The sequence below is a fragment of the Panthera tigris genome, chromosome D3 (genome assembly GCF_018350195.1).
Source record: "Panthera tigris isolate Pti1 chromosome D3, P.tigris_Pti1_mat1.1, whole genome shotgun sequence".
Classification (NCBI taxonomy): Eukaryota; Metazoa; Chordata; class Mammalia; order Carnivora; family Felidae; genus Panthera; species Panthera tigris.
In genome coordinates, this window is record NC_056671.1 from 26,205,420 (window position 1) to 26,233,029 (window position 27,610).

Consider the following 27,610-nt stretch of genomic DNA (forward strand, 5'->3'; position numbering starts at 1 on the left):
GACGTCATCACCGCGCGCCTGCTCTCCGGGAATCGTAGGGGGTGGCAGGCGCTGGCGGCGCGTGATCCTCGGGCCTGTTCGCCGCGCGAGTAGGTACCGGGCGGGAGTCGCTGGCGCCCCGCTGCTGCCCACCCTGCGGGGCCCGAGCCCTGAAACCCCGGGCTGCCCGGCTATGCCGGCGGGTGGGCGGTGCAGGGACACCGAGGGGCGGGACCCCGGCCGAGAGCGCCTCTTGGCGGCCTCTCCGCGCGGCAATCGGCCCCGCTTGACCTCCCCCCTCGCCTTTGCCCACCAATTCCCGGCCCCCTGGAGCTGAGGTCAGACACTGCTCAGCGCCCTTAACCCGTTCCTGATCGCAGTCGTTAGCGCCCCTTTTCCTGGCCCGCTGACTCACTGAGGCCACTTCCTACACCTCACCTTCCTGCCTCCACTTCTTGGCTCCTCCGGGTCGTTACTGCAACTTCCCAGACTGCTGGAGCCTTCTCTGGTCGCATCCCAACACCTGCCCTACCCCGGGGACATTACCGGCCTCTCCTGGACCTTTTAGAGTTAGGAGGGTGGACCTTGGCAGCCTGGGGCTCGGTCCTAGGGGAACGAGGGATGGGGGTCTCAGGCTGCTGTCCTGGATTCCAAGAGCTGACATGCCCCAGATAATGCTTCAGAGAACACCATGAGTATGGCCTCAAGATGCCTAAAGCTGAGGAAAGATAAGAGGTTTCACAGGCCTCAGAGAGTCAGTGGGGTCCTCTCTAGGTACTTCTAAGAAAAGAGCCTTAGGAAAACTACAGTATTCTCAGGAGGACGACAGATGGTGAGCAAGCAGTTGAAACCCTGTGGCTGAGACATCCAGCTTGGACAAAGTGACAATAGAAATAGAGTTCTGAAGGGACCACTCTAATTCTTGAGGAAGGATTAGAGACCCTGTTTTGTTTTCCTGGTGTGTTATCCAGACCGGCGTTGGGAGGTTCCTGGGAGGCCAGTTTTGGTTTGGTGGCAGGATAAAGTTAACACTACGAGCTGCCTGTGTCTCTGGAGGGAGTAGGCCAGGGACCAGCTAATTTTTGACAGTACGAGAGAGAAGCCTCAGGGTAAGATGCCGGGGTCCCTTCTGATTCTGAAATTCCGTGGTGCTCTGTTGCCTGTTCTCTTGGAGTTTGAGAGCCACTTGTTAAACTCTTTTTTTTGTTTTGAAAAACTTGCCCAGCTCTGGATTTAACGTTCAGATGACTTTTGAGCTGTCAAGGTGACAGTTCCTTAATTTGAGTTCCGTGATTACTGCAACAACCACCTTATTTGTATAGCTGTCCTTGTATAGTGTATACAAATAGGGACCTTATTTGTATAGTGTCCCTATTTCACACTACTTGTGTAGTTTTGTCTTCTGTGTGGCAGAACTGTTCAAAAAAAAACTGAAGAACTTACTCTAAAGTCCTGCCCCACTCTCTTTTTTTTGTTCTGAAACACAATTTTCAACTTTCTAGAAGACTCTTTGAAGTATACCGTTTGCCTAACCCTGCTGGGTCACATGCTGTCTCATGGGTTTCTGAAATAATCTATTCCTTGTGTTTATTTTAGGACCAAGGCACTGATGTTTGAACAGGCAGCTTCACAATGTTTAAAAGAATCTTCCAAATGGCTTTGAATCAGACAAACTAGAAAATCGCTTCGGAACACCGCCTTCAGCATGCTTCTCCCCCCTTGGGCTTTCCTGGCCAGGAGCTTTTTGAAGAGTCCATTCTGCAGGGAGCCAGAATGCTGATCCTCATGGAACCAGCTTAGTGGATTTGACTTTTCTGGTAGATTTCTCTCGCTTTATTAGATTCTCTCCCAGAGTTCTAAGAGGCATGGAGGAATTCATGGCACCGAAGAGCCTGCGAGGAAGGAAGTAGCACTTTCATGCTGCGTGAAAACCAAGCAGGTGACAGTTGTGGCTGAAAACACTTAAATCTCTCACGTCTGGCTTTACTGCTGGGGCGCAAGAGGCGATACTGGACAAGAAAACCCAAAAAAGTAGAATGAGGGCCACTGGCAAGTAAATGGCCACTTCTACCTTGACGGAGCCGACGTCAGCCTCCTGGTGAGTAGCAAGGCCTGTGTGGCTTGCCTCCTGCCCAGCTGCTGGACCGATGCCTTGGATGAACTGAAAATCCCCAGCCAGACTGTTTTGCTTTCTCTAAGGGTGGGGGGGGAAAAAGAAGGCATTTTTCTCAGAGCAGCCCAGTCAGGCATGTGAGCCGATGGTCTCTCTCCAGAGCTCAAACCTTGCAGTGTTCGAGCGAGTCGAGCATTACTGGTTGACTGCAGAAAAGCCGGCCGCGGCCGGGTCACGCAGTCAGCTTCGATGAGACCGTGGGCGTTGTAATCTTCGTTTGTAAGAGACAAGAAACGGTTACAGTGCAGAATTACACCACGAGAAGAGGTCTGGCCCGTCTGCCTCTTGAAGGCTATTACACAACGTCTGCTTGAAACTCCGTTCCCTTCTCAGCCCCACATGGGTTAAGCCTCTCTCCCAATTTGGCTCAGCAAACGTTTCATTGAACAATGCAAACAAAAGGGCTGGTTTAACTAGGAGCAGGATTCAGTGACCAGTTATGTGTGTGGAAGGCACAAAGAGGGAGCCGTCCATTATGACGCCCAGGGTGTCTTTTGCATTGCCAGAAAGCGTGAGGGTGCTTTTGCCCCGACGACGTAAGGAGAGGGTCAGTGGGGCCCGGCAGTGGGATTTCTGAATTGGGTTTGACACGTTTTTGAGGCTTTTTGATCTGGGCTTGCCCTGCAGGTGGTTCCACATCTGGTTCTACAACTCAGGAAAGCAGACTGTGGCTGGAAACAAGAGTTAGCCTTGTCATCAGGAAGAGAAGCTGGGAGCCAGGGAGGGTGGTAGGGGGAGGGTGTAGCTTCAGGGAGAAGAGCGCAGGTGGCAAAAGAGTGGTCACAGTTCCTCCTTATGCTCTAGCTTGATGGGTGTGCTTTTGGAGAGGTAAAACCCAGGTTCAGCCTTTGGGGGGGTCTGCTTTGTGGTCTTAAAAAGGTAATTATACTGCAGAGTAGACTAGAAGAGTCCTTAGCAAAGAACAGAGGGTTCTGGAAGGAAATCAGAAGTTTGATGACGGGTCGTGTTGGAGTTAACACACCGTGAGGGCAGAGAGGGGTTTGGGGCGCCTCTGTGAGCTCTCATAAGACCCATTTTCCTGTTATAGACTCACTGTCCTGTGTTGAAATGAAATGTTTACAGTCTCTCTTTTAGCGCCATGGCCCCAGGGTTGGCAAAGGGGAGAGCACACTGTCGCCCTCATTGTTTGTTAAATGAACGCGTGGATTTCTGGTCAAAGGGATATTTCCAGAGACTGTGGTGCCCAGCAGTTGCAGGGCATGTGGCTAAGACGTCCCCAGCTAATTTGGTTATCAGAGCCTTAAATGACAGTGTTCCAAACCACGTGGTGGTATGGTTAAGGGTCAGTGTCTCAAACAAGAGATATCCCTGGGCGCTCTGTCTCTCCCCCAGATACACTTTGGTCCTTTGGGCCAGACGGTCTGACGACGGGATAGAGGCATATTTTTAGTTGGACTCAACAGCACTTTCGAAGTGGTTTGTTATCTATTTGTAGCCACTGGATTTTTTTCTTCTCTGGGGCCACCAGAAGGCTCTTCAAATCCTGAGTAATGAGCCCTTCTCGCGCTGGGGCATAGGAAGCTGTGTTTTAAAATGCCTCGATCGCCGGATGAAAGGAAACATGGCTCCATTCTGTTCTCTTGCCAGGTGGAATTATTTTTTCCTTTATGATGGTTCAAAGGTGAAGGAAGAAGGCGATCCGACGAGGGCTGGCATTTGTTATTTCTATCCTCCTCAGGTGAGCGCCACAGCACGTTATTGTTCGGTGGGGATGCGGCTGCCTCAGCGTGGTGGCTTTTCAGAAGCAGAGCATTTACATCGGGACAGTTTGTAAGCCAGGCATTCTTGACGTTCCCTTGACAGCTCCGTACTTCCGTCCTCTCTGGCTTTCTGCCACCGTCCTGATTTTCTTTTTGGTTTGTTTTTTTTTTAAAGTGTGTTTATTTATTTTGGGGGAGAGAGAAAGCGCGAGTGGCAGGAGGGCAGAGAGAGGAGACATTGAGAATCCCAAGCAGGACAGGCACAGAGCCGGACATGGGGCTCGAACTCAGGAACTACAAGATCGTGACCTGAGCCAAAGTTGGTGCGCTGATTTTCTGTCTGCCTCTCCTTGCTCCCAAGTTTTGATCGGCTCTTTTTTTTTTTTTAAGTTTATTTATTTTGAGAGAGAGAGAAAGAGCGCACAAATGGGGGAGGGACAGAGAGGGGGAGAGAGAGAATCCCAAGCAGGCTCTGTACCCGCAGTACACAGCCCAATGTGGGGCTGGAACTCAGGAATACTGAGAATCGTGAGATCATGACCTGAGCCAAAATCAAGAGTCAGACGCTTAACCAACTGAGTCACCCAGGCACCCCTTGATCGGCTCATCGAAAACACTTCCATGGGGTGCCAGGGTGGCTCAGTCGGTTAACTGCCTGACTCTTGGTTTTGGCTCATCACGATCTCACGGTTCGTGAGTTCGAGCCCTGCATCGGGCTCTGTGCTGACAGCGTGGAGCCTGCTTGGAATTCTGGCTCTCTCTCTTTCTCTCTCTCTCTCTCTGCCCCTCCCCCGCTCACTCACTCTCAAAAAAATGAATAAGCTTAAAAAAATTAAAAACAACGCCAACAACCACAAAACAGTCTCATTCAAACATATACAAAAGCAGAGAGGAGAGTGTCATGGACCCTCCTGTGCCCATCACCGGTTAATTGGTCACAATAATCCCTTAATATCATGTGATACTATATTCAAATTTTGCCTTCCTGTTTTGATCTCTGCCCGATCACTTCCTCGTGGTGGATGTCACTTCAGGTCTTATTTCCCCTGTGTCTCCTTTACGCTCTTAGTAAGACGTAGAGCCTCGAGTAGATTCAAGCTCTTTTAGGCAGGACTTCTTCCTAGGTGGTGTGTACATTTTCTCTTGCGTCACACAGCGTCTGGCTGTCCTGCAGTTTAGTTAACGCTCAGACGGCCTCTGCATTCGCTCATGTGATCGCGTTCCCGCTGGGGTAGTTGGGATTAGTCTAGGCTGCTCTGGCCACTCTGCAGGGGATCTGAATGGGGATGAACGGCTCCTGCTCCTACGTGTGCAAGTGCCCCGAGTCCTCGGAACGAAAATGAAGTTCTGCCCAGTCACCTTATGCATGCGGCCGGGGACGTTCTGAGACAGCTCTGTTATCCCAGGCAGGGGTCAGCACACTTTGCCTGCAGAGGGCCAGAGAGTGAGTATTGAGGCTTTGCAGGCCATGTGAGCTCTACATCACACGTTCTTTGTTGTTGTCCTGACGGCCTTCAAATATCAAAACCATGCTTAGCTCCTGGGCCTTCTGAAACCAGGCAGCCCCCCCAGATCTGGCCTGCAGGCTGCAGTCTGCTGTTGCCCCAGCCTCTGCTCTAAGAAATGACACACGAGTGGGGCCGCCTGGGTGGCTCAGTCGGTTAAGCATCCGACTTCAGCTCAGGTCTTGATCTCGCGGTTCGCGAGTTCGAGTCCGGCATCGGGCTGTGTGCTGACAGCTCAGAACCTGGAGCCTGCTTCAGATTCTGTGTGTGTATGTGTGTGTGTGTGTGTGTGTGTGTGTGTGTGTGTGTGTCTCTCTCTCTGCCCCTCCCCCGCTTGTACTCTCTTTCTCTCTCTCTCAAAAATAAGTAAAATGTTAAAAAAAATTTTTTTAAATGAATGATACACGAGTTCAGCGGTTTCACCTTCCCCTCTGGAATTTGCTGCTTTCCCACAGACTCTGCTTGACCAGCAGGAGTTGCTCTGTGGACAGATTGCGGGCGTGGTGCGCTGTATTTCTGACCTCTCCGCCTCAGCTCCCACCCTCGTTCGTCTGCGGAAACTGAAGTTCGCCGTAAAGGTTGACGGAGAGTACCTTTGGGTAAGTTTGCCAGACAGAACCCGTGCCGACAGGGTGGCCATCTGCCTTGGTGATGAGTGTTGTGCTGGTAAGGTGTAGAAGGTAGTGCTTTCCGTGGCTCTGGAGCCTGGGACCCCCTCCACACCCCCAGGTGCCGCATGCAGTACGTCCACGCTTCCTGTGTCCCTCTCTGCAGGTGCCATCATAACTGAGCACTCTCCAGAACGTCTCTTTTTTATTTCTTTATTAGAGAGAGAGCGAGCACGGGCAGGGGAGAGGGGCAGAGGGAAAGAGAGAGAGAGAATCTTAAGCAGGCTCCACGCTAAGGGTGAAGCCCGACGTTGGGCTCGATCCCACGACCCTGGGATCATGACCTGCGCCAAAATCAAGAGTCGGATACTCAACTGACTGAGCCACCCAGGCGCATACTAAACCGTTGAAGGAATCTTACAGTGAACAGTCCTGTGTATTTCCAAGGTTCTGCAGTTACCATTTCATTACATGTATTATTTATAATTTGTTATAGTCGCTTTATCACATCTCTCCATCCATGCCTTCATCTTCTGGCAATCCAGTTTTTATTTTAATGCTTGCCAAAGTTGCACACTCTAGTATACTCCTCCCCACCCCTAGGACCTCATTATGCATGACGTTAATTAGAGCTCAGTAGTGATTTGTGTTGGTTTTTTGTTTTGTTTTGGGGTAAGATTTACATACCCTGAAACTCACAAATATTGAGCGTGCCACTTAATACATTTGGACGGGTGACACCCTGCATGTCACGAATCCCCATCAAGGTGCGGAATGTTAGCATCGCTCCGGGCAGCTCCCTTATGTCCAGCTAATCCTTACTCGCGCGTCCCAGGCAACCATCGTTCTGATTTTTTCCCACCGCAGGTGAGCTGTGCCCGTTCTAGACTGTCAATAGGAGTGAAAGAGTACGTACAGTATCCCTCTCCGCAGGCTTCTGTCGTTCCTGTGACCTCGCTGGGCATCATCCACAGTTTGTTCTCTGTATTGTGGAACAGCATTGTCTGAATGTCCATTGTCTGAATATATCCCTCAACTCCCGCCCTTGCTTTTTTCTGGATACGTGAACCACCTCTAGTTAGGGGCAGTCAAGAATAAGGTTGCTAGGAGCGCTTCTATACGAGTCTTTTTGTGGACATCACTTTTCATTTCTCGTGGGTAAATATTTAGGCGGAGATTCGCTAGGTCACGGGCTATGTGTAGGTTGATTTTATAAGAAACTTCCAGGCCTTTTCCCGAAGCGGTTGTTCCATTTTCCAGTCCTGCCAACCGTGTGTGAGAATACCCGTTCGTGTACGTCCTTGTCAACCGTGCTGTCAGCCTGTTCGGTTTGAGCCACTCTGCTGGGGGTGTACTGATATCTCATTTTGGTTTGGGTTTCCGTTTCCCTAATGACCAATGCTGTGAAGTCTTTTTCGTGTGCTTAATGGCCACTGGTATGTCTCCCTTCAAGAAGTATCTGCCCAAAGTTTGTTTGCCCATTTTTTATTTTTACTTTTTTAAATTGTTTTTCCTTGATGTTTATTTTCTGAAGAGAGAGAGAGAGAGAGAGAGAGCACATGTGCACACAAGCAGGGTGGGGCAGAGAACGAGGGAGACAGAGGATCCCAAGCAGGTTCTGTGCTGACAGCAGAGAGCCTGACGCAGGGCTCGAACTCACAAACCGTGAGATCATGACCTGAGCCGAAGACAGAGGCTTAACTGACTGAGCCACCCAGCCACCCGTTTGTCCATTTTTTCAATTGGGTTTTCTCTCTTTACAGAGTCCTAAGTCCTGTGAGACTTTTATATATCGTGGATATCAGCTCTTTGTCAGATATATATTTTAAAGATATTTTCTCCCCCTTTGTGATGTGCCTGTCAATTTTTTTAATGATGTCTTTTGATGCGCAGAACATTGTAATTATTTTTCAAAGTTCACTTACTTATTTAATGTCTACACCCAACGTGGGGCTCGGTCTCATAACCCAGAGATCAAGAGTCACACATGCTACAGACTGAGTCAGCCAGGCACCCCCAGAATGTCTCAGTTTTAATTTAATTTTAATTCGTAACATACCAGTTTTATCTTTTGTGGTTAGTGCCTTCTGTATCCTGTGTAAAACCACTACCTATCCTACTGGAGAAGCTGCCTTCCAGTTTTTTTCTTCTGAGCTTTATAGTTTTAGCTTTGATTGTTTTTAAGTTTATTTTGAGAGAGAGAGCGTGCACATGTGCATTCACGAAAGCAGGGGAGGGAGAGAGAGAAGCCCAAGTAAGCTCCACACTGTCAAGGCGGAGCCAAACACGGGGCTCGATTTCATGACATGACCTGAACCAAAATCAAGCACTGGACCCTTAACCAGCTGAGCCAGCCAGGTGCCCCCGCAGTTGTAGCTTTTAAACTTAGGTCTGTAATCCCTCTTGGGTTATTACTGGTGCGTGGTGTGAAATAGAGTCAAAGGTCCTCTTTTTCCATGTGGATATCCAGTGGTTCCAGCACCACTCTTGACAAAACTCTCCCGCTTGGCTTCTTTTGGCTCCTTTGTTGACGATCAGGTGACCACGTCAGTGGGGTCTGTTTCTGGGCTCTGTTCTTTTCCATTGATCGATTGGAAGATCCCGTACGAGTACTGCACCGTCCGGAAATCAGATAGTCCACGTCCTCCAGCCTTATTCTTTTCCAGGGCAGCTTTAGCTATTTTATATTCTGGGTTTCAGTATGTCAGTTTCTGCCGGTGGGATTGTTAGAGTTGCATTCGATAGGTTAGTGATCAATGACGGAAGAAATAAGCACCGTGTGCCAGACCGTGGTAAACCCTTGGGTTGCATCAGTGAACAAAGCAAAGATCCTGGCCTCAGTGGAGCTTACAGTCGGGAATTTGTTTGTCTTATGTCAGGGTTTGTTTGTTTCTTGGTTTCTGGTGATTCCCTTTGGAAAGATCCCTAGAGGTTGAATGACCAGGTCAAAGAATACAGACTCTTCTCAGGCTCTTTCAATATGCAGCCGGATTGCTTTTTGACGGAGCACACGTTTCTCTTCTGCGGAACCGAGCACCGCGGCACTCTGGAAGTCTAGAACTGTGTGATGATTGGTTTGCTTCCTCTCCCGAAGCAGTTGGTCCAGCTCGGGAGACGAGAACGCCATTCACGAAACAGTCGAAGTCTCGTCCAGCGTTTGTAACAGAACCCGCATTAAACACCCAGTGTGCGACTAACAGTCCTGATAATATAAGGGGTCAGCAAAGAGGTCTGCATTGGTCAGAGTGACCTGAACGGGCACCGTGAAGGTGCTGGAATCTGCGGTGGGCACAGAGGGGATGGGTGAGCCTTGGACAGACAGACAGAGGAAAGGAGGACATTCCAGGTTGGACAACTTGAGTAGATACAAACAGCACTTCTTCTCTTGGAGACCAGCGGGGCTGGAGTGGACACGGTAGGCCTGGTGTAGACCCGTCCATTTTCAGCGGGTCAGTACCTTCTAGCCCTGTGGAGCCCTGGATGCCGGGATTCCAGGTTTGGACTCAGAGCAAAGGAAGATACCTGTCTCCTGGTTTCCCTCTTTCTAGGTGCTGGGCTGTGCTGTGGAGCTCCCCGACGTTAGCTGCAAGCAGTTTCTGGATCAGCTCATTGGTGTCTTTAATTTCTACAATGGGCCCGTCTCTCTGGCTTACCAGGTATGAGGATGGTGGTGAGGAGTCACATGCGGACTTCTGCAGCAGGTCCGGGATCGCCAGTGCACAGCATTGCTCTAGGGTCTCTCGTACTTTTCATAAACACGTCACATCCAGCGGCAACGTCAAGGGCCCTGGGAGTCCCTCCTAGGTGCCTTTGCTCCCCAGTGGTGTAGGTCACATCCACTGCGAACGTCCGTCCCCATGTCCTCCTCCCTGGGACGGCTGGAAGACCAGGTTGCCCCCCACCCCCAGCACGAGCGCTGGGTCTGTGGTGGGTGAGTTATCGGGGGGGGGGGGGTCCCGTGTGCCTGGGAAGTTTAAAACAGGCCCTACCTTCTGGCCAGTTTCCTGTGTCAGGAACGATTTTTTTTTTTTAAGTATTTATTTATTTATTTTGAGACAGAGCACGTGGGAGAGGGGCAGACAGAGAGGGAGAGAGAATCCCAAGCAGTCTGCGTGCCACGAGCACAGGGCCTGGCGTTGGGCTCGAACCCATGAACCGTGGGATTGTGACCTGAGCCTAAATCAAGAGTCGGACCCTCAACTGGCTGAGGCTTCCAGGCACCCCATGATTTTCGTAGTAGTAGGGATCCTTGCCAAAGGGGGTGTCTCTCCATATCTCGGATGCTGACCTCCAGTGGTTTCTGTTGTAGAACCGTTCTCCGGAAGACCTGCACGCTGCTTGGGACACCTTCATTGCTCAGGTCCTAAAGAACACCAGTGACCTGCACAAGATATTCAACTCCCTCTGGAACCTGGACCGAACTAAAGTAACACCCTCCTCCCCCTTACCCATTCCGCCTAAAGGAACAGAGCTTCTGGACATTTTCTTCTTCCCTTTCTGTGACCTCTCTATCCAGAGAAGAGACTAGAACGTGTCATTTCTCGGTGGGGAGGGGGAGGGTTATTAAGACCTGTGCTCTGCTTCCACGCTGCCACTCGCCAGCCATGTAAACTTGGACAGCCCGGGTCTCCTCTCAGAGCCCCGGTTTCCCAACCTGCAAACTGCTGTCAGGATGCCCGCTCCCAGGACTGTTTTGAAAGTACAGTGAGACCATAGCTAAATTGGCACAAAGTAAATACTCAGTAAAGGGTGGTGTTATTTTGCTAGTGCCCCAGAAGTGTTGGACTCTGGCATCTGAAGGTCCCCACATGTTTTTTGATGTGAGTATGATACAGTTGACTTGTATTCTCACCATCAGAAATGCCCAGTGTGACTTTTAGTTTAGTTTAGTTTGAGAGAGGGAGTGCGTGAGCACACAGGGAAGGGGCAGAGAGAGAGAGGGGGAGAGAGAATCCCAAGCAGGCTCCGCACGGTCAGCACACAGGCGGATGTGGGGCTTGAACCCACAACCCATGGGATCTTGACCTGAGCCGAAGTTGGATGCTCAACCAACTGTGCCTCCCAGGCGTACCGCACCCCCCCCCCCCCGCCCCCAGTGGTACCATTTTACAAACAAGGTGTCTCTGTCTGGGAGGGAGTCCTTGGGAGCGTTTTGTCCCAGAGCCGCTCCATTGGCCACCAGTGTTCAGTGACACATAGGCAGCTTGCGTGGTTGGCCTGACCACCGATGCTGCCTGTTGCTCAGTGGCCTTGATCTTGGTGAACATCATGTCCTCATTGTCAAGGCCAAAGGGAGATGCGAGGCTGTGCCCCCTGAAGAATGGTCCTCTTGCGCCCCAATACCTGAGGAGGCGTGTGGGCCGTGTCTCACCACAGGAGTTAAGAGGGTCCTGTCAATGGGCAGGTTGGGTCGTGGCTGTGCCTTCACAGAGCGTGACTCTGGTTGGAATCGGAGACGGGCTTTCCTGGCTCCGGTTGGAGGGGTTTTCAGAGTTGGCCACAGAGCTTTGCGGAATGGCTGGCTGGGACCAGGCACTGTCTTGAGGCTTAAAAGCAAACTCAGCTCCAGAGCTTGCTCCCTTGGCACTGAACTCTGACCAGTATGGTGCTTGCAGGTTCTAGCTGTCGGCAGGTAATGGGAAGAAGCTTTTAGCTACTGCTGGCGACTCTTGACCAGGTTCAGATCCTCTTCCGGTATTCTTAGGGACTTCTAGGCAACGGACTCCTTGCAAGGAACGTCGAGTTGAGGATTATTACCCTGAGTGAGAGACCTTGATGCTTTCATTTTATGTGACGGGACAGAGTTATGGGACTTGGTGGGACACGAAGCCAGCTCTGTGGCTTGTGCTTGAGAGGGAGGGGAGAGGAGGGGGTGTGTGGCTTTACCTGGTGCCATGCCATGTGTTTGAGGGGTGGGCTCCCCTCTCCCACTGCTTCCTGGTCTCAGCATCTGTAGTCCTTCTCCTGAGGGAGACCTACCTTGTCCCCATGAGTGGCCGTGTGCTGTATTCGCCGCACCTCCTCACTTCTGCAGAAGCCTCCTCGTTCCAAGAATTGGGCATTTCGTGTTGGCCGGGATTCCGGATGTAGAGAGGTGGAACATAGACCCAAGGCGTGACACGGATTTTACCACGTGGCACATTGTCCTTTTCCCCAGTTTTGGGTTAGGACCTGTCCACGTGTTCTATGAAGCCCCCTGCTCTCTCCACCTTTGCCGATGGTGAGCACGCTGATTTGTGGGTGTGCCTCTTGCCCTGCATAGGTGGAGCCCCTGTTGTTGCTGAAGGCAGCCCTCATTCTGCAGACGTGCCAGCGCTCGCCTCACATTCTGGCCGGCTGTATCCTCTACAAGGGACTGTGAGTAACGCCAGCATCTCCCCCACACCCCAGCCCCCTGCCGCCGAACCAGACCGGCCTGGCCTCCTCCAGATCACGGGCCGGGAGCCCCATCCCTGGCCCGTTCCAAGAGGGCTGCTTTGGCAAATGTCAGATAGTCGAGATTTGACTTAGGGCACATACCTGCCTTTCGGCCACACTGGGAAATTGGCAATCATGTCCAGAAAAGGGCTAGGAATGTAAAAGGCACGTTTTAGAGAGATCCGCGTGAGTCTCATGGTGGGGCGTGCCTTTATAGTCATCAGTCTACAAAGTGCTGACTCGGGCGCCCCAGCTTGCCAACAGCACTGGAGGTGAAGGGGTGTGGGAGCCTGCTGCAGCCCCCTCCCGCTGCCTGGGGCCCTGCTGCCCTTCTGTGGCCGGTTCTGCACAGCACAGAGCGCCCTCACCTGCTTCTGCTTGGGCTCCTGCCTGCCGCCTGGCTGGGTCCATCTCTTGGCTGGCCTCTGAGATCTCCCCACACTTCTTCATGTGGTTGAGGGCATCAGAGCGAGCCCGAGTGCCTGAGGGTGTGGCCTGAGGCCACTCTCCTCATGGACGGCCGCTGCTTGTGTCCAGAGCTTTCTGATGCCTGGATGAATGTGTGACTGGAGAAGGTCTGGCGGCCTGACAGCCTGGTGGGTTTCCAGTCCTGGCCTCGGACAGGTTGCTTTTCGAATTTTCTCTACTGGGAAAGCACCTTTGTGGAGAATGAAAAGAGAGGGCAGATGTGGACAGACAGAGCACAGGCCCTGCTTTCCGGTGGCCCTTGGCACGGCAGACCCTCATGCTTTCCCCGTTTTCTCATTATGATGGCTCTTTAAAAAAAATTTTTTTTTAATGTTTATTTTTGAGAGAGAGCCAGAGTGTGAGTGGGGGAGAGGCAGAGAGAGAGAGGGAGACACAAATTAGAAGCAGGTTCCAGCATATGACCTGTCAGCACAGAGCCTGATGCGGGGCTTGAACCCACAAACTGCAAGATCATGACTTGAGCTGAAGTCAGATGCTTAACCAACTGAGCCACCCAGGCGCCCCTCTCATTATGATGGTTCCGAACCTGCTTGTGGTGCCCCCAGGCTCACCAGTGGCCTTGCATCAAGAATGGTATTTTCCCCTCATGTTGCATTTCTGGTGTATTTTTAAATCAGACACCTAATGCACGAACGCATTTTTGCTGCTGCTAGCAGTTTGATCTGTATCCTTTGCTTTTCCATGTGGTTCCAGTACAACGTCACATATGTCGCTTCTGTTTATTTTTGCTGCCTCTGTCAACGGACCCATACGGTTCCTCAACGTGTACAGTAGAGATTTATCAGTCCGTGCTGATCCACTTCATTCTTGTAATTGCCGCACGGTTTTTGGTATTACAGCTGTGCCGTGATTCACTTCACTGCGTCTTCTTTTTGATGGACATTTAGGTGTTCATCCATTTTGTGACTATTTTACCATTTTTTCTGTAGCACGTAACTCTTTTTTTTAAAGTTTATTTTTATTTATTTTGAGAGAGATTTAAATTTTTTAATGTTTATTTTTGTGTGTGTGTGTGTGTGTGTGAGAGAGAGAGAGAGAGAGAGAGAGAGCGTGAGCATGGGAGGGGCAGAGAGAGAGAGGGAGACACAGAATCCGAAGCAGGCTCCAGGCTCTGAGCTGCCATCACAGAGCCCAATGCGGGGCTCGAACCCATGAACCGTGAGATCTTGACCTTAGCCGAAGTCAGATACTTAACTGACTGAGCCACCTAGGCACTCCTATTTTGAGAGAGATTTAGAGAGCGAACAGGGGAGGGGCAGAAAGAGAGAGGGAGACAGAATATCAAGTAGTCTGTAGAGTCTGATGTGGGGCTCGAACTCACGAACTGTGAGATCATGATGTGAACGGAAATCAAGAGTCAGATGCTTAACCGACCGAGCCACACAGGTGCCCCTGTAATGAATACTCTTAAGTATGCATCTTGGTACAAGGCAGGTCAAAGCGTTTGGACATTCTGAAGTTAAGTAGGAATGGCCAGAGTGCTCTCCATAAGGGCTTTGTCAGCTGAAACTCCCACTGGCTGCGTCCCCAAGACCCTCGCCAACATGGGGTGTTAAGAATCCTGCAGTGTATTTTGTCTCACGGTGTCCTTGTTTTTGTTCTTGCTCCTGTGACCTAGGATTGTTAGCACCCAGCTCCCACCGTCCCTCACGGCTAAGGTCCTGATCCATCCAGCTGCACCTCGGGACCAGGTATTGTAAAGTCCACCCACCTGGCTGGGATGGTTCGTCCACAGCGTTAGTCTCTTAAGCAGAAAAATAGAATTTTATGTGCTGTGATTTCAAGGCATTTAAAAAAATGCATAACCTTGAAGGAAAATATACCCAAGATTAACAGTATTAGCTTGTGGGTGAGGGAATTCTATGTGATTGGGGAGCTGATTTTTGTCTCAAGTACAATTATATAACTTGAAACATAAGTTTTTTAAAAAGCCACTAAAAAAGAAAGAAAGCCACCATTTCTTAGGAGCAAAAGTCATACTGGCTGGAAGAGTTTTCGTTTGTTTTTTTGTTTTTTTGGGTTTTTTTGTGGGTTGTTTGGGAACCTTTGGATGAATTGTCTGGAAAGCTCTTTTGAGAAAATTCCCAGTTTCAGAGAAAATTAGGCTTGTCACCTTGACTGTGAATCAGAATAAACAAGAGAGATCTAGCACAGCATTTGGTTCAGGTCACATCCTTTATCATGAGGGTCCCGGACGTTCCTGTATTTGTTACGGTGGAATGTGTGTGCGTTCCACGCCGGGGCTGCGGCAGGCGTGGGAATACCACGGCAGGTGAGTTCTCCCGAGGTGGAAAAGACACCGGGAATCCTCGCCCTCATTCCCAGAGGAGGGAAATAGATCAGACCGTGAAGCCTGATGTGTGTTTGCGGGGAGCCGCGGCCTGGGGAGGCGCAGGTTCTCGCCTGACCCCGGCCGTGGTGGAGAGCAAGCAGCTTGGGGGAGCTTCTGTGCCGTCTGCTTCGCTGCTGGCATGTGGCCGGGGCAAGCGTTCTGGGCCTGGCTACATTTTACGAGCAGATGGCACCACACAGTGCCGATGATTCGGTCCGGAGGAGAAGGCGGAACCCGGAGCCAACTTCTGTGTGTGTTTATTTTCAGAGAATACCTGCAGGAGGGGGTGCCCTGCAGGAACATGGTAAGTAGCAAGGTGCATCGCTGCCTCTTGAGAACATAGCCTTTTATGCCGCCTGTCCCTACATAAGTCACGGGAGGGGCCCAGTGGTCCCGTGCGTTACTTCCTGTGTTCAGAGATTAGGGAAACAGACTAGAGCTTTAAGAACAAAGTTACTCTGGGCGCCTGGGTGGCTCAGTCGGTCAAACATCCAACATCGGCTCAGGTCATGACCTCACGGTTCGTGGCTTCGAGCCCCACGTCAGGCTCTGTGCTGACAGCTCGGAGCCTGGAGCCTGTTTTGGATTCTGTGTTTCCCTCTCTCTCTGCCCCTCCCCTGCTTGCACTCTGTTTCTCTGTCTCCCAAAAATAAGTAAATATTAAAAAAGTTTTTTTTGAAACTTAAAAAAAAGAACAAAGTTACCCATCAGAATCCTAGTTGTAAAGCTCCTGAGTCTACGTGTACCTTTCCAATCCCTGTTTTCAGATGCTCACCACCTCATTGTTAGGACTGCCCAAACGAGGTCCAGGGGATCATGCTTACAGGAGACCAAGAGAAACAGCAGTTGCCAGAAAGACCTTCTGCAGGATGTAGGGGCATCCCTGAGCGGGTGATTTTGTTTTAGTTTGAAGCATAAGTTAGGGCAGATCCCTTTTGTCAGTTGGAGGAGATTTTTCCAGTTTTTATTCTGTTTTTGTTCGTTTTTTAAGTGCCAGTAGCTTTTCTTCCCCCAAAAGTCACCTTTATCCACAGCAAGGAAGAAAGCTGCCCACGAGAGCTCCTTCCCCACTGGGCACAGAACTCTAGCTGCGGTTTTGCGTCTTTTGTTCTGGGCTGAGGAGTGTGTCAGGGGCGGCTCTCCCAAGTCGGTGTGTCGTTTGGATGGGTCACCCCAAGCGTAGTTACTGTCCCTCCATCTTCCCGGCCCATGGCAGAGCCCTGTCTGTGTTGCTTTGTGATTCTAGGAGCGGCACTCCCCGCAAATGTCCAGATCCTGCCTGTGTTCCTGACCGAAGAGGAAGCCATCAGTCTCCACGAGTTCCCAATGGAGCAGGAAACTAGGTACAAACAGGCCAGCCTTCCATCTTCCCCACGTTCTGCTATGGAAGGGGCACCTGGGGCGGCTGGCCTCGCGAGATGGGTGTGGGTTTCAGGTCCCGGCTCTGCCGCTTACCAGCTGTGTGACCTTGGGCAAGTCCATTCCCTGGCTGTAAATCGGACCCAGTAATAACCTACTTCATGGGCTCGGAGTCAAAATTGGAAATAGCGTACGTACAACATCTAGCGTAAGGCTCGACTCAGAGTAGACTTCCAGGCGGGGTGGCTCTCATTCAGCAGGGGTCCTGCCGTTGCCGGTACACGGTCTCGTAGCACCGCGTGAAGCCCCGAGGGCCAGACATCGCCTTACTTTTACTCCTGTGGATTGACCACGATGGCCTCTTGGGCTCTGTGGCCTTGGGCACCCACTTGGCACTGAGAGCCCTGCTCTTTAGAGAAGCGATGCTTCAGTCTCCCCCGGGGAAGGGCACCTGTCCTGCCCTCAGTCGGGTGCCCCTCCCTCCCGTCTGTCTGGTTTGCTAGCTCGGCTGCCCCGCCGGCCGGACTCCAGGAGCACTCAGCCCAGCGTTGGAGCACATCTGCCCCCACCGAAAACGCCACTGGCCACGTAGGATCTGCGGCCTGGACGTTGGCAACCACTCCCGAGCCTCCGGGTCCTGACGTAGCATGGCCAGATGGCAAGGGGGAGAATAGGCGCTTGCCTGGCCATGATCTGGAGAATGTCAAGCCTGCAAGACAGCACAGCCCGGCCAGGGACAAGGGTCCTGGTCTCCGCGGCTCCCTGGCGAGGGAACCTCGTCTGCCCTGGGTGGAGGAGGAACCGGACTTGTCGGAGATCCACATTCCAGAAGCTCGGGAAACAGGAATGTGCCCGGGTTATTTTGCCCTCCCGAGTACGTGCACCCCAGATCGTGGCAGTCCTTGCTTTGAGGAATGTGCCAGTGACTCTGGCAGCCAGGAACCCAAGCCGCCTGATGCCCTCAGCAGCTTCCTGTCTCTGTCCACTCCTGAGATCCCCCCCCAGAACGGAGCCCTGGAGCGGCACAACGACCCTCCAGGGGACAGCAGCCCAGCCCCCTCTCCCAGGGAAGACTGCCTCCCTGGAAGGACGAGCAGACCGTGGTCATGGCCTTGCTCAGACTCGAGGCAGGAAGGAACCACGCTTCCCGTGGGCGAACGAGGCACAGAGCAGCCTGTTGGGGTTCGTGACAGCCGCTCAACACCCAGTGGCTCTGACTTGGCAGAGTCTCAGGACGATGGTCCCTCTGCAGACAGAAATGACCCGAGGTCAACCCCCACATCCCGTGAGGGGCTTGTGCCGATGAACCTCTACACCCACGATGTCAACGGGCTGGTGCTGTCCCTGCTGGCCGAGGAGCCGCTGCTGGGTGACGATGCAGCCATCGAGGAAGTGGTGAGTGTGCACAGACCTGTCTGCTGGGAGGGGACGGGCAGGAAGGTGCTCCCCTTAGGGCGGCGCACAGGTGCCGCGTGACCTTGCGCCGAAGTCCCGCTCTACGAGGAGGGGATGAGGGTGGTACCTATGCCCTGGGTTCGGTGGGGACGAGTGCGCCCAGCGCAGAGCACAGTGCCGGGGGCTGGGGTGTCCAACAGGAGTCCGTTCTCTGGCCCTTCCCTGCTTCCTCCAGTTTCCCAGAGCGCAGGGCTGCGATGCTCTGGTTCCCCCTCGGCAGTGTGGGGGGTACTGGCAGGTGGAGACCAGGAGCACAGCCGTTGTCGTGCGTCCCCCCCCGTCCCCCGGGGCCTCACTTCCCAGCCCGGGCACCTGGGGGTTCTGTGTCGGCTGGAGTCCTCTGCACGTGCCACAGCCCGGGTGCGGAGTGTTCTGGAGGCCGTAGTCTCCCTGCACCGAACCGCGGTGATCTGTAGCTCCTTCCTAAAGGACCTTGGGCATCTGAAATGCTGACTGGCTCCGGAAGGCTCCCCTTTGAGCATTCCAGCCCCTTCCCTGCTTGTAGCAATGAACTGACCTGCTCCGAGCTTGGAGCTTAGGCCCACGCTGGAGATCCAGTTGCTATAGTAACAGTCTTGCCTTAGTTGGCAGAAGTTGCTGCAGGGCAGATGGTGTCCTGGGGCTTGCCTTGTTTTTGTTCTTAAATCTATATTATTCTAAGCTGATCTCATTAGCATGCAGGGCTGGTGACCCTCCATAAGTGAGCGGGTCACCTTGGAGCACAGAGCAAGGAGGGAAGGCAGCTTCCTCTGCACAGAGCCCCGAGGCAAGCCGCTGCCCCTCTCCAGCCCTGGCTGGCTTATCTCCCCGCTTCACAGACCCTGCAGTACCCAGGGGCGGCCTGTTCGCTTCCCGCACCCTCCTTCCCCACAGCTCTGAGTGACTTATCCATCTCCTTCTGACACTGCACGGGGACGCATGGTGGTGGTTCTGTGGGCGTCCTCTCCCCGATGCCGTGGTTTTCATGGCCTCTTCTGCTCTGTGCCAAGCCGTAGACAGGTTGTTTTGAAGGCCCAGCATTCGGGTGCAGTGAAGTGGATATGATACCTTTACTTTTCCCCCACCAAAAAAAAAAAGAAAAAAAGAAAAAGAAAAAATAGCACAGGCTGCTCCTGAGGAAGGAAGTAGATTAAAATGTATTCTGCATTCACTATATGCTGAAGCCTTTACATCTGTTACTTCAGCCAAGCCTGAGAACAGCACTGGGGGTAGGCACTGTAATCCCCGTTCTACCAGGAAGAAAACAGCCTCGCCAGGAGACCCGATGGGAGTGGAGGGTCTGGAATTTTTGTTCGTTCCTCGTCTCGCCGCCCCTGCCTGTCTGTTCCCCCACTGATCTGACCCTGGAGGGGTCTGACTTGGTTTATCACGTGCAGGTCCTCCATATCAGGACAGCGGCCTCTGTGGGCTTTCATGCAAAGGAGAAACAGATGGGTGGGCCCCAGGAAAGAGAGGCAGCTTAATGAAGAAGAAAAACTCGTCTTTTCTAAAAAGGGTCAGGAATAACTAACTTTGATCGGCTTGCCGTTTTGAGAGCAGGTTTTGTTAACCAAGCCCAGAGGTTGCCTGTTTTATAATTGGGAGAGATGTTTTATTGCCTTTTTGTCCTGGGCCTGCATCCAAAATACTTGACCTGATTTCCCTCCAGACCCTCTGTTGCTGTCTAGAAAAGCCAGTCCCCTGAAGAATGGTAAACTACAGTTCAGATGTGGCAGTGAGGACACCCCCTCCCCCGCCCTCTTTGAAAGGGCTCCTTGGTCACGTTACACACCACCAGGTCATCCTCGTGTCATTTGCGCACTCGTCTTTCAGCAGATGATCTGCCACCTCTTCGTGTTTGCCTCGGCCAGGGGTGGGGAGCAGGTGGAAAGGGGTGTGGGGGGAGCCGCTAAGAGAGGTGGGGAATGGTTCAGAGAAAACGGAGTACGCTCACACCAGGGGGCAGCATAGAGCCACCAATAGTTTCCTTCTCAAAACCCAAGATAATCTCACCGACCTTCAAGTACAGTGATCAGATCAGTTATTCATCGCGACAGTAGGACTTTGAGCTGTCTGTGCACAGTAGATGAGGCTTGAGGTTAGTGCCACGGTGTTAGCACAAAATACCTCATGAAAATGCACCCGTCCCCCGTGAAACTAGTGCTTTGGGTGAGTGCATGTTAGTGCATCATTTCTTCGGCACATTTTGGCACACGCTGACATTCAGGCCCCTTGCTTTACTGTGGATTGGAAGCTGGAGGGTCCAGGAATCAGCCCAGCTTTGTATATCCTGGGGCCGTCGTGGGGATCACGTGTGTGTCAGCATATATCAGGGCTTGGCGAACTTGGAACGTAAAGCAAGACCTAGCACATATTTTCAGCTTTGTACAATTATTCGGCTTTGCTCCTGTAAGACAATGACAATCACAGACAATATGTAAATAAACGTAGTGGCTGTGTTCCAATAATACGTTGCTCATGGATACGGAAATTGGAACTTCGTATGATTTTCATATGTCACAATATTATTCTTTTGATTTTTTTTTTTCCTAGCCATCTAAATTTGTAAAAACCATGCTTAGCTCTCAGGCTCTATGAAAACAGGCAATTGGCAGGATTTGGCACCTGGGCCAGGGTTTGCTGACCCCTCATATAGATGACAGCATTGGTTCCCAGTAAAAACTCGTCTGCATATCATTTGACACAACATCGTGTGAATGTGTGTTTTTGCTTAAGTGATTTTACCTTGACTACAAGTTGGGCAGAAAATTCCAGAAGCAGAGTTCAGTACCCACAGGAAAAACTCGGGTTTTAGCACACCTCACTTTCTGTCCCCGTTATCCCCTCCTTTGGGCACCAGCTCAGGATGGAAGGGATGACGGTTACGAGGTTCCTGAGGTCCAGAAACTTCCAGCGAGGCTGTGGTCTGATTTCCTGGTGATGGGTTGTGCGGGCGTGTGCGCCCATCTATTCAGATAGGCTCGTTAGCATCGGTGAAGGGCTGTGTCTGTTATGCTATAGCGATGATCGGACCAGGAGATCCCTGAGTCTGGGTCCTTTGACTTTTTTACCACGCACCTCAGTTTACACGCAATAGCCCATAAGTGGGATGTGCTTGCATTGGATCTGCCCCTTTATCTGCTCACTGTGTTGATGTTTATCGCGTACCTACTAGGGGCCTGGCACTGTGCTAGGCGCTGGGGATATAAAGGTTGAACCCTTGTGTGCAGATGTATTGCCTTTGAAAATCACTTCTTTTTTTTTTTTTTTAATTTTTTTTTTTTACATTCATTTTTGAGAGACCGAGCACAAGCGGGGGAGGGGCAGAGAGAGACGGAGACACGGAATCTGAAGCAGGTTCCAGGCTCCCAGCTATCAGCACAGAGCCCGATGCGGGGCTCGAACTCACAAACCACGAGATCGTGACCTGAGCTGAAGTCAGACGCTCAACCAACTGAGCCACCCAGGCGCCCCGCAAATCACTTCTAAGACACCCAGAGAGAAGAACTAACATGAGCCCAGTACACTTCCAACTCTGTACTTTTCACATGTGCTTATTTTTCTACACGGCTGTTGAGTAACAGTCCACAGACGAGTGGTGGTTAAAAGTGCCCGTTAAAAAGATCCCTCTTCTTTGACGATAACTTTCGCTTTCTTGACTCTGTAAAAATGCCTTTCCCCCAGGGTAGCACTTTCAGAGCTTACAGTGGACTTTTATGTGTGTTATTTTCACTTACTGCACTCAACAGCCCTGTCGTCGTCCCATTTTGCAGATGGAAAAAAAAAGTGAGAGAAAATTCAGTTAACTTGCCCCTGATCATCTGGCCAGGATGAGCCACCTGCTTCCCTGGGGCGGCAGCGGCCTTCTCGTGGCCAAAGCAGCCTCAGGACAGGAGCGGGAGGGGGCCCTGCTTCAGACCGAGTCCCTCAGGCTGTGACCGATGTATTTGGTCAAGTCCAAAGCGGAACTCAAAGACTACCAGACAGCCGTTGGAGAATGACATTTGACGTTGCAAGAGAATAGTTTTAAGGACGGAGAGCATAGTTCATGCTGTATCATTAAGCTATAAAACTCATATCAATCGTTATTTATGGTTTGATCCCATTTTTATTCTATAAAGAATCCTACGGGGCGCCTGGGTGGCTCAGTTGGTTAAGCATCCGACTTCGGCTCAGGGCATGATCTCACGGTCCGTGAGTTCGAGCCCCACGTCGGGCTCTGTGCTGACAGCTCAGAGCCTGGAGCCTGTTTCAGATTCTGTGTCTCCTTCTGTGTCTGCCCCTCCCCTGTTCATGCTCTGCCTCTCTCTGTCTCAAAAATAAATAAATGTTAAAAAAAAAAAACCAAGAAAGAATCCTACAAAATGGTGTAGTTCTGTGTTCTCAGCTGTACCTGCACGTGACTCGTCCTGGGAGGTTGTTTTAAAATACAGGTGGTTGGGCCTCCCCTCCCAGACAGCTTTCCTCAGCCAGATTCCTCCTCTGAACCACAGAGCACAGAAATCCATCTGACCCCTGTTTGGGGGTGTGGTTGGTAAACTATTCTAGACGCCCCAGAGAGAGGCAAACTCACTGCAGACGGTCGGGGGGTGGGGGGGGGGAGGGGCTTCTCAGCCCAGGCTCCTGGCGAGAAGCACTGGGGGTGGGACCGGCCACCCGTGCCGTGAAAATGTGTGCCCGGGCGGGAAAGTCACGGTCAGAAGATGTACCAAGATGCCAGCAGCAGCGACGACTGTGTGGTCGGGTTATGGACCATTTTTCTCTGCTTCCTTTTCAGCTTTTCCGTTCACCGCTGTCTTCTGATTTTTCTGCCATTTTAGGAAAACATCAAAACATAAGGGCAAGAGTTAGTACTTCCCTAAAAACCGGTAAAAACGCCGGTCAGAGTCCTTTCTTTTTAAGTTTATTTATTTATTTTGAGAGACAGTGTGTGTGCACACACGTGTACAAGCGGGGGAGGATCAGAGAGAGAGGGAGAGAGGGAATCCCAAGCAGGTTCCGCACTCTCCACGTGGCGCCTGACTCAGGGCTTGAACTCCCGAACCATGAGATCACGACCTGAGCCGAAACCGAGCGTCGCGTGCTTAGCCGACTGAGCCGCCCAGGCGCCGCCCCAAGGGTCGTTTTTGCTCAATCGGATGGCCGCGGGGATATCCCTAAGTCTCCGCTGCCCGTCCGCAGTACCACAGCAGCCTGGCGTCCCTGAACGGGCTGGAGGTCCACCTGAAGGAGACGCTGCCCAAAGACGCCGCTGCCTTCCCCAGCAGGACGTACAACTTCACGCATTATGACCGCATCCAGAACGTGCTGACCAGTAAGGAGAGGCGTGCGGGGCCAGGGTGTCTCCTCGCGGTGGGGGGTGGGGGTGGGGTGGGGGGGGTTCATGCTCGGGGCTGGCGCCCCGTTGTTGGTGCTCTGCCCGGAGCTGTGGCCCGCGGTTAAGAGGCTGCTTTCTCGCTTGGAGCCAGCTCCCACTGAGTTTAGAATCCGCTTGGCAAACACTCCCTTACTCATTTGTCTTTTTTTGGTTGTTTCTCCAACATTTGGAGAGAAGCACACACATGTTCAAATATCTGTGATAAGGTCTGCCTCAAAGCGGTGGGATCCATGGGCGGAAACCCGGCGTCGCTCATTCACAGGGACAGCGCGTGCTGCGTCGCATGGTGGCAGCCGTAGGTGGCCGGCACCCTGGGCCCCTGCGCCCATGGCCGCGAGCCACATGCTCTCCCAGCCTACGGTGCCGGGGGTGGGCCGGTCGGCCGGGGGAGTCCCCTGCCACAACCTCTGTCCTCTTCCGCAAGCGAACCTGCCACAGGTGGCCACCGCTCAGGACCGCCGCTTTCTCCGGGCCGTCGGCCTCATGCACTCGGACTTTGCCCGGCTGCCTGCGCTGTATGAGATGACCATCAGGTGAGCGTCCCCCAGGGTCCCTCTTGAAGTCCTGCACCCAGAGTGGCCTTCCCAGGGGTCCGGGCCACAGCCTTACGCATCACGAGATGAAGAACATTCCAGTGCTTCTCCTTGGGTCCGCTCCCCTGTCCGCCGTCACCTCCTGTCACGCTTTCCTACATCCTGTATTTTCTGGGGACTTGCCTGGGGCTCGGACCTGTTTAGACGATAAGCTGCAACAGTGAGGAAAGCTGAGGTCCCCACCGCCTTGCGGGGACAGGGGGCCTCTGTCCCTTGCCTGGAGCGATGCCTGAGTGCTATTGCTGCCATCTGACCTGAGTCACGTGCTTACAGCAAAACAGACTGACCCGAATCTGTGAAGTAAAACGTTCGTCTCCCCTCACCCGCCACACACCCAAAAGATCCCCACAGATAATTGTTTGGTGTCTCGTACTCCAGGTTTTGTTGTTTGGGGTTTGCTTTTTTGCTTATAAAACATAGACGGTCAGTATTTTCATTATGCTAATAGCTTTTCTTCTAGAAAACAGGATCACACTAACGTGCTGTTTTTATAAGTTTCTTTTTTCATTTTATGACGTATCCTACCCATTGCCACATCGGTAGGTATAGCTCCATAAATTAGCATTGTAATTTATAGTATTTAACCAACTGAGTTCTCCTTTCTCTCCCTACATGCTTCTCTTATGAAACCGGTAGGAGAACATAAGGCAAGTTAGAGGGCAGAAGGGGAGGGCCCACTGTGTGTCTGTGATTCCACCAAATCCTGGCAACGATTTGGGAAAGTGCGTTTTTTCCTCTTCATTGTATAGATGCGGATACCGAAGCACAAAAAGGATCAGCAACTTGTCCCAGGGTCACATTCTGATTAAGGGGCAGAGCCAGGATTTGAACCCACGTCTCTCTGACTCTGAAGTGCCCATTGTGTCCCCATATTTCCAGTTCAGGGGCGGGCAGGGTGGTCGAGAGGGAGGGGCGCGGGCTCTGGACTCCCACAGATGCACACGGGGGCCTCGGCCGTCATGGTGATGTGGTGCTAATGCCCTGTACCTGGGGGTCAGTATTTCAGGATATTTTCCCATAATAAATGTGCCTCCTCTGGCTTTAAGTCAGAGCTGCCCCAAGCTGGCAACCTAGAAGGACATTTACAGTCACTGGTTTGGGAACCGATTGTGTCGGGGTGTGTTTTGCGGGGGGGGTTGTTTAGAGAGGGATGGAAATGAGTCAAATGTCAGCTTGGGATGTATTAACAACCTTGTGGCCCTGCGGTATTTTGGAGCCAAGTGGGGTTTTGTGTTGGCATCCGTGGCTTATTTTAATAGTAACAGAAACAGCTGCCACCATTTCTTAACCACTCACCATGTACTAAGCAGTTTCTGTGTGTTTTCCTCATTTAGTCTCAAGAAAAATCTCAGCAATGGGATTCACTGTTGTCATATCCACTTTGCAGATCTGGGACTTAGAGCTGGGACTCAGGAGGAGTAACTTAGCCAGGGGCACCCAGCTAGGAAGCCACGGGGCTGCGATCATGCGTGTGTGAGCCCAGCTCCAGGCCTGTAGCCACCAGGCCGCGGTGCTCCCTCCGGGTGCCTGTGAGGACTCGCCCGTGACTCATCCCGCTGTCCAGCGAGTGCCACAAAACACGTAGGCCAGGTGGACCCTTCTGGCCCCTTGAGGTCCCAGAGGGGGGAGCTGGAGGAAGACAGGATTCTCCTCCTACCTCCCCTGGAAGCAGCGATCCCAGTGAGCTGGGCCTGGGGGTCCCTGACTCCACTCCCTTTTACTAGACTTGGAGAAACTAAGGCCCAGCGGGGAAACAGTCCGAGACAGGCAGGATCAGGGAACCAGGTGGTTGCCTGGCCCTGGAGTCACTTCCTCCCTAGTGGGTCCTCCTTTGCCCGGGCCCCTCACCCCTCCCTCCGCTTCTGTGACGTTTCCTGTCACTTGATTTCGCAGCCCTCTCCTCTGCCCTCACTGCCCCCACTCATCCAGCCGCCTTCCGTGGACATTGTCCGTGCTCGTCATCCTGGCGGCATCGCCCAGCCCTGCGCCTCCGGGTGCCCTCACCGCTGCTGCGTAAGGCTGGGCGGGGACTGAGCCAGGCTGCCCAAGCGCACTTGGCGGAGCTGCTCTGCCGTCAGCCAAACGTGCACCCGCCAGCGCAGTCCTGCACTTACCCTAACCTCGGGCTCTGTGGCCGGGGCCGCCACGGACGGCGCCAGCCTCCAGTGAGTCAAAAGGAAAGAAGACGGCTCTTGGCACCGAAGCCTGGAACTCGAGTGTGCAAGTCGAACCCAGAACCGCAGCAGCTGCCCTCCCCCTCCCTCCCCCCCCCCCAGCATTTGGCGTCGCTGGGCCCCTGCCGAGCACCTCCTGAGGTCTCTGTGTGGTCAGAGGCCTGCCCAGGCAGCCTGGGACCGTTGTCTTCTTTCTTCCCCCTCAGAAACGCCTCCACGGCCGTGTACGCCTGTTGCAGCCCTGTCCAGGAGACCTATTTCCAGCAGCTGGCGGTGGCGGCGCGGAGCTCCGGCTTCCCGAGCCCACAGGATGGTGCCTTCAGCCTCCCCGGCAAAGCCAAGCAGAAGCTGCTGAAGCACGGGGTGAACTTGCTCTGAACCGGGCCGTGGCAGGAAGTTCATCGCCCCAGGAGAGGATGAGCAAGTTGAACAGCACAGAAGTTGCGCCTTCTTGAAAGTCCCTGTGTTCTAGTTTCCTCGGCATATTCCCCTTGTAGGAACATGATGATACGTGCGTGCGTGTCACTCCTTTTGTAGGCTGGGGCTTGAGCGGGTAGTTCTTCGGGGCAGCGGACCTAGAGCACGCGATAAAGGGCTTTGTTACGCTGGCCAGGTTGCGGCCGGGCCGGGTGCTTTTGGCTCCCAACCAAAGAGGGGCAGGGCCAGGTAGTTGACCCGTCACACACGGTCTTGGGCACCTGCCACTTTTCGCTGCTGTTGCATCTGGACCCTAACTAGTACCACGAGCATTTTCTCTGCAACCCTGTTGTCCTGAGTCCAGGGGGCGGTGTGAGGCAGGGCTGCAGGGGGTGGGATTTGTCAGCCAGCAGACTGAACCCCCACACCTCAGGTAGGTGTTCTTTGGAGTGGCCCCCCCGGGAGGTCTGGACGCGCAACGCAGGGAGGCAGGCAGGGATGCCAGAACCACCTCGTTTGCATGCTTCTAGAACTATATTCAAAACCAGGAGTTCTGTTCTTTGGAACACCCACAGTGGGGGCAAGTCTTGACAAAATGGGTGGGAGCCTGGGGTTCTAAGGCAGCCGTGAGCCCCGGGAACTGGGTGATGGCACACTGGGCCGTGCGCCTTTGGTGCGACGTGGGCCATGCAGCTGGCCCCTCTCCAGTGAAGGTCCTCAAACAGGAGTTCTCAAAACGGGGCAAAAGCCAAGCTGTGCTTTCCAGCGGTGGCTGCATGAAAGGGAGCAGCGTTCATCCGTGTTCCCGGGCCCATGCTCCAGGCAGAAAGTTTACAATAATGTGATACAGAACACAGGATGAGATCTTTACCAGGGTCTGAACTGTTTACTGGGAGTACCTGAGACTTCCGTTTGGAAACTGCAATGTTAATAGTTTCATGTCGGTGAACAAGTGCCTAATGTTTGTGACCGTGTCTTGTCTTGAAAGGAGTTGCCCAGGGCTAAAAATAAAACAGCCCCAGATGCTATTGA

The 27,610-nt window shown here is 52.6% G+C and overlaps 1 protein-coding gene across 5 annotated transcripts; it reads left to right on the forward strand.

Annotated features, from left to right (window-relative positions):
• Positions 1–11: 11 nt before the first annotated feature.
• HPS4 (HPS4 biogenesis of lysosomal organelles complex 3 subunit 2) lies at positions 12–27,610 on the forward strand. Of its 5 annotated transcripts, none has more exons than XM_042962152.1 (14): positions 12–89; positions 1,576–2,077; positions 3,761–3,851; positions 5,834–5,977; positions 9,535–9,642; positions 10,296–10,412; positions 12,249–12,343; positions 14,511–14,583; positions 15,492–15,528; positions 16,471–16,567; positions 17,087–17,978; positions 23,199–23,331; positions 23,819–23,927; positions 26,368–27,610. In XM_042962152.1, exons 2-14 carry the CDS (start codon positions 2,037–2,039, stop codon positions 26,537–26,539), a joined length of 2,109 nt encoding a protein of 702 aa, XP_042818086.1. In that variant the 5' UTR covers positions 12–89; positions 1,576–2,036; the 3' UTR covers positions 26,540–27,610. The 5 variants fall into 5 exon arrangements, with proteins under 5 accessions (XP_042818086.1, XP_042818087.1, XP_042818089.1 ...); XM_042962153.1 differs by having other exon boundaries at positions 48–93; XM_042962155.1 differs by lacking the exon at positions 12–89 and adding an exon at positions 207–317.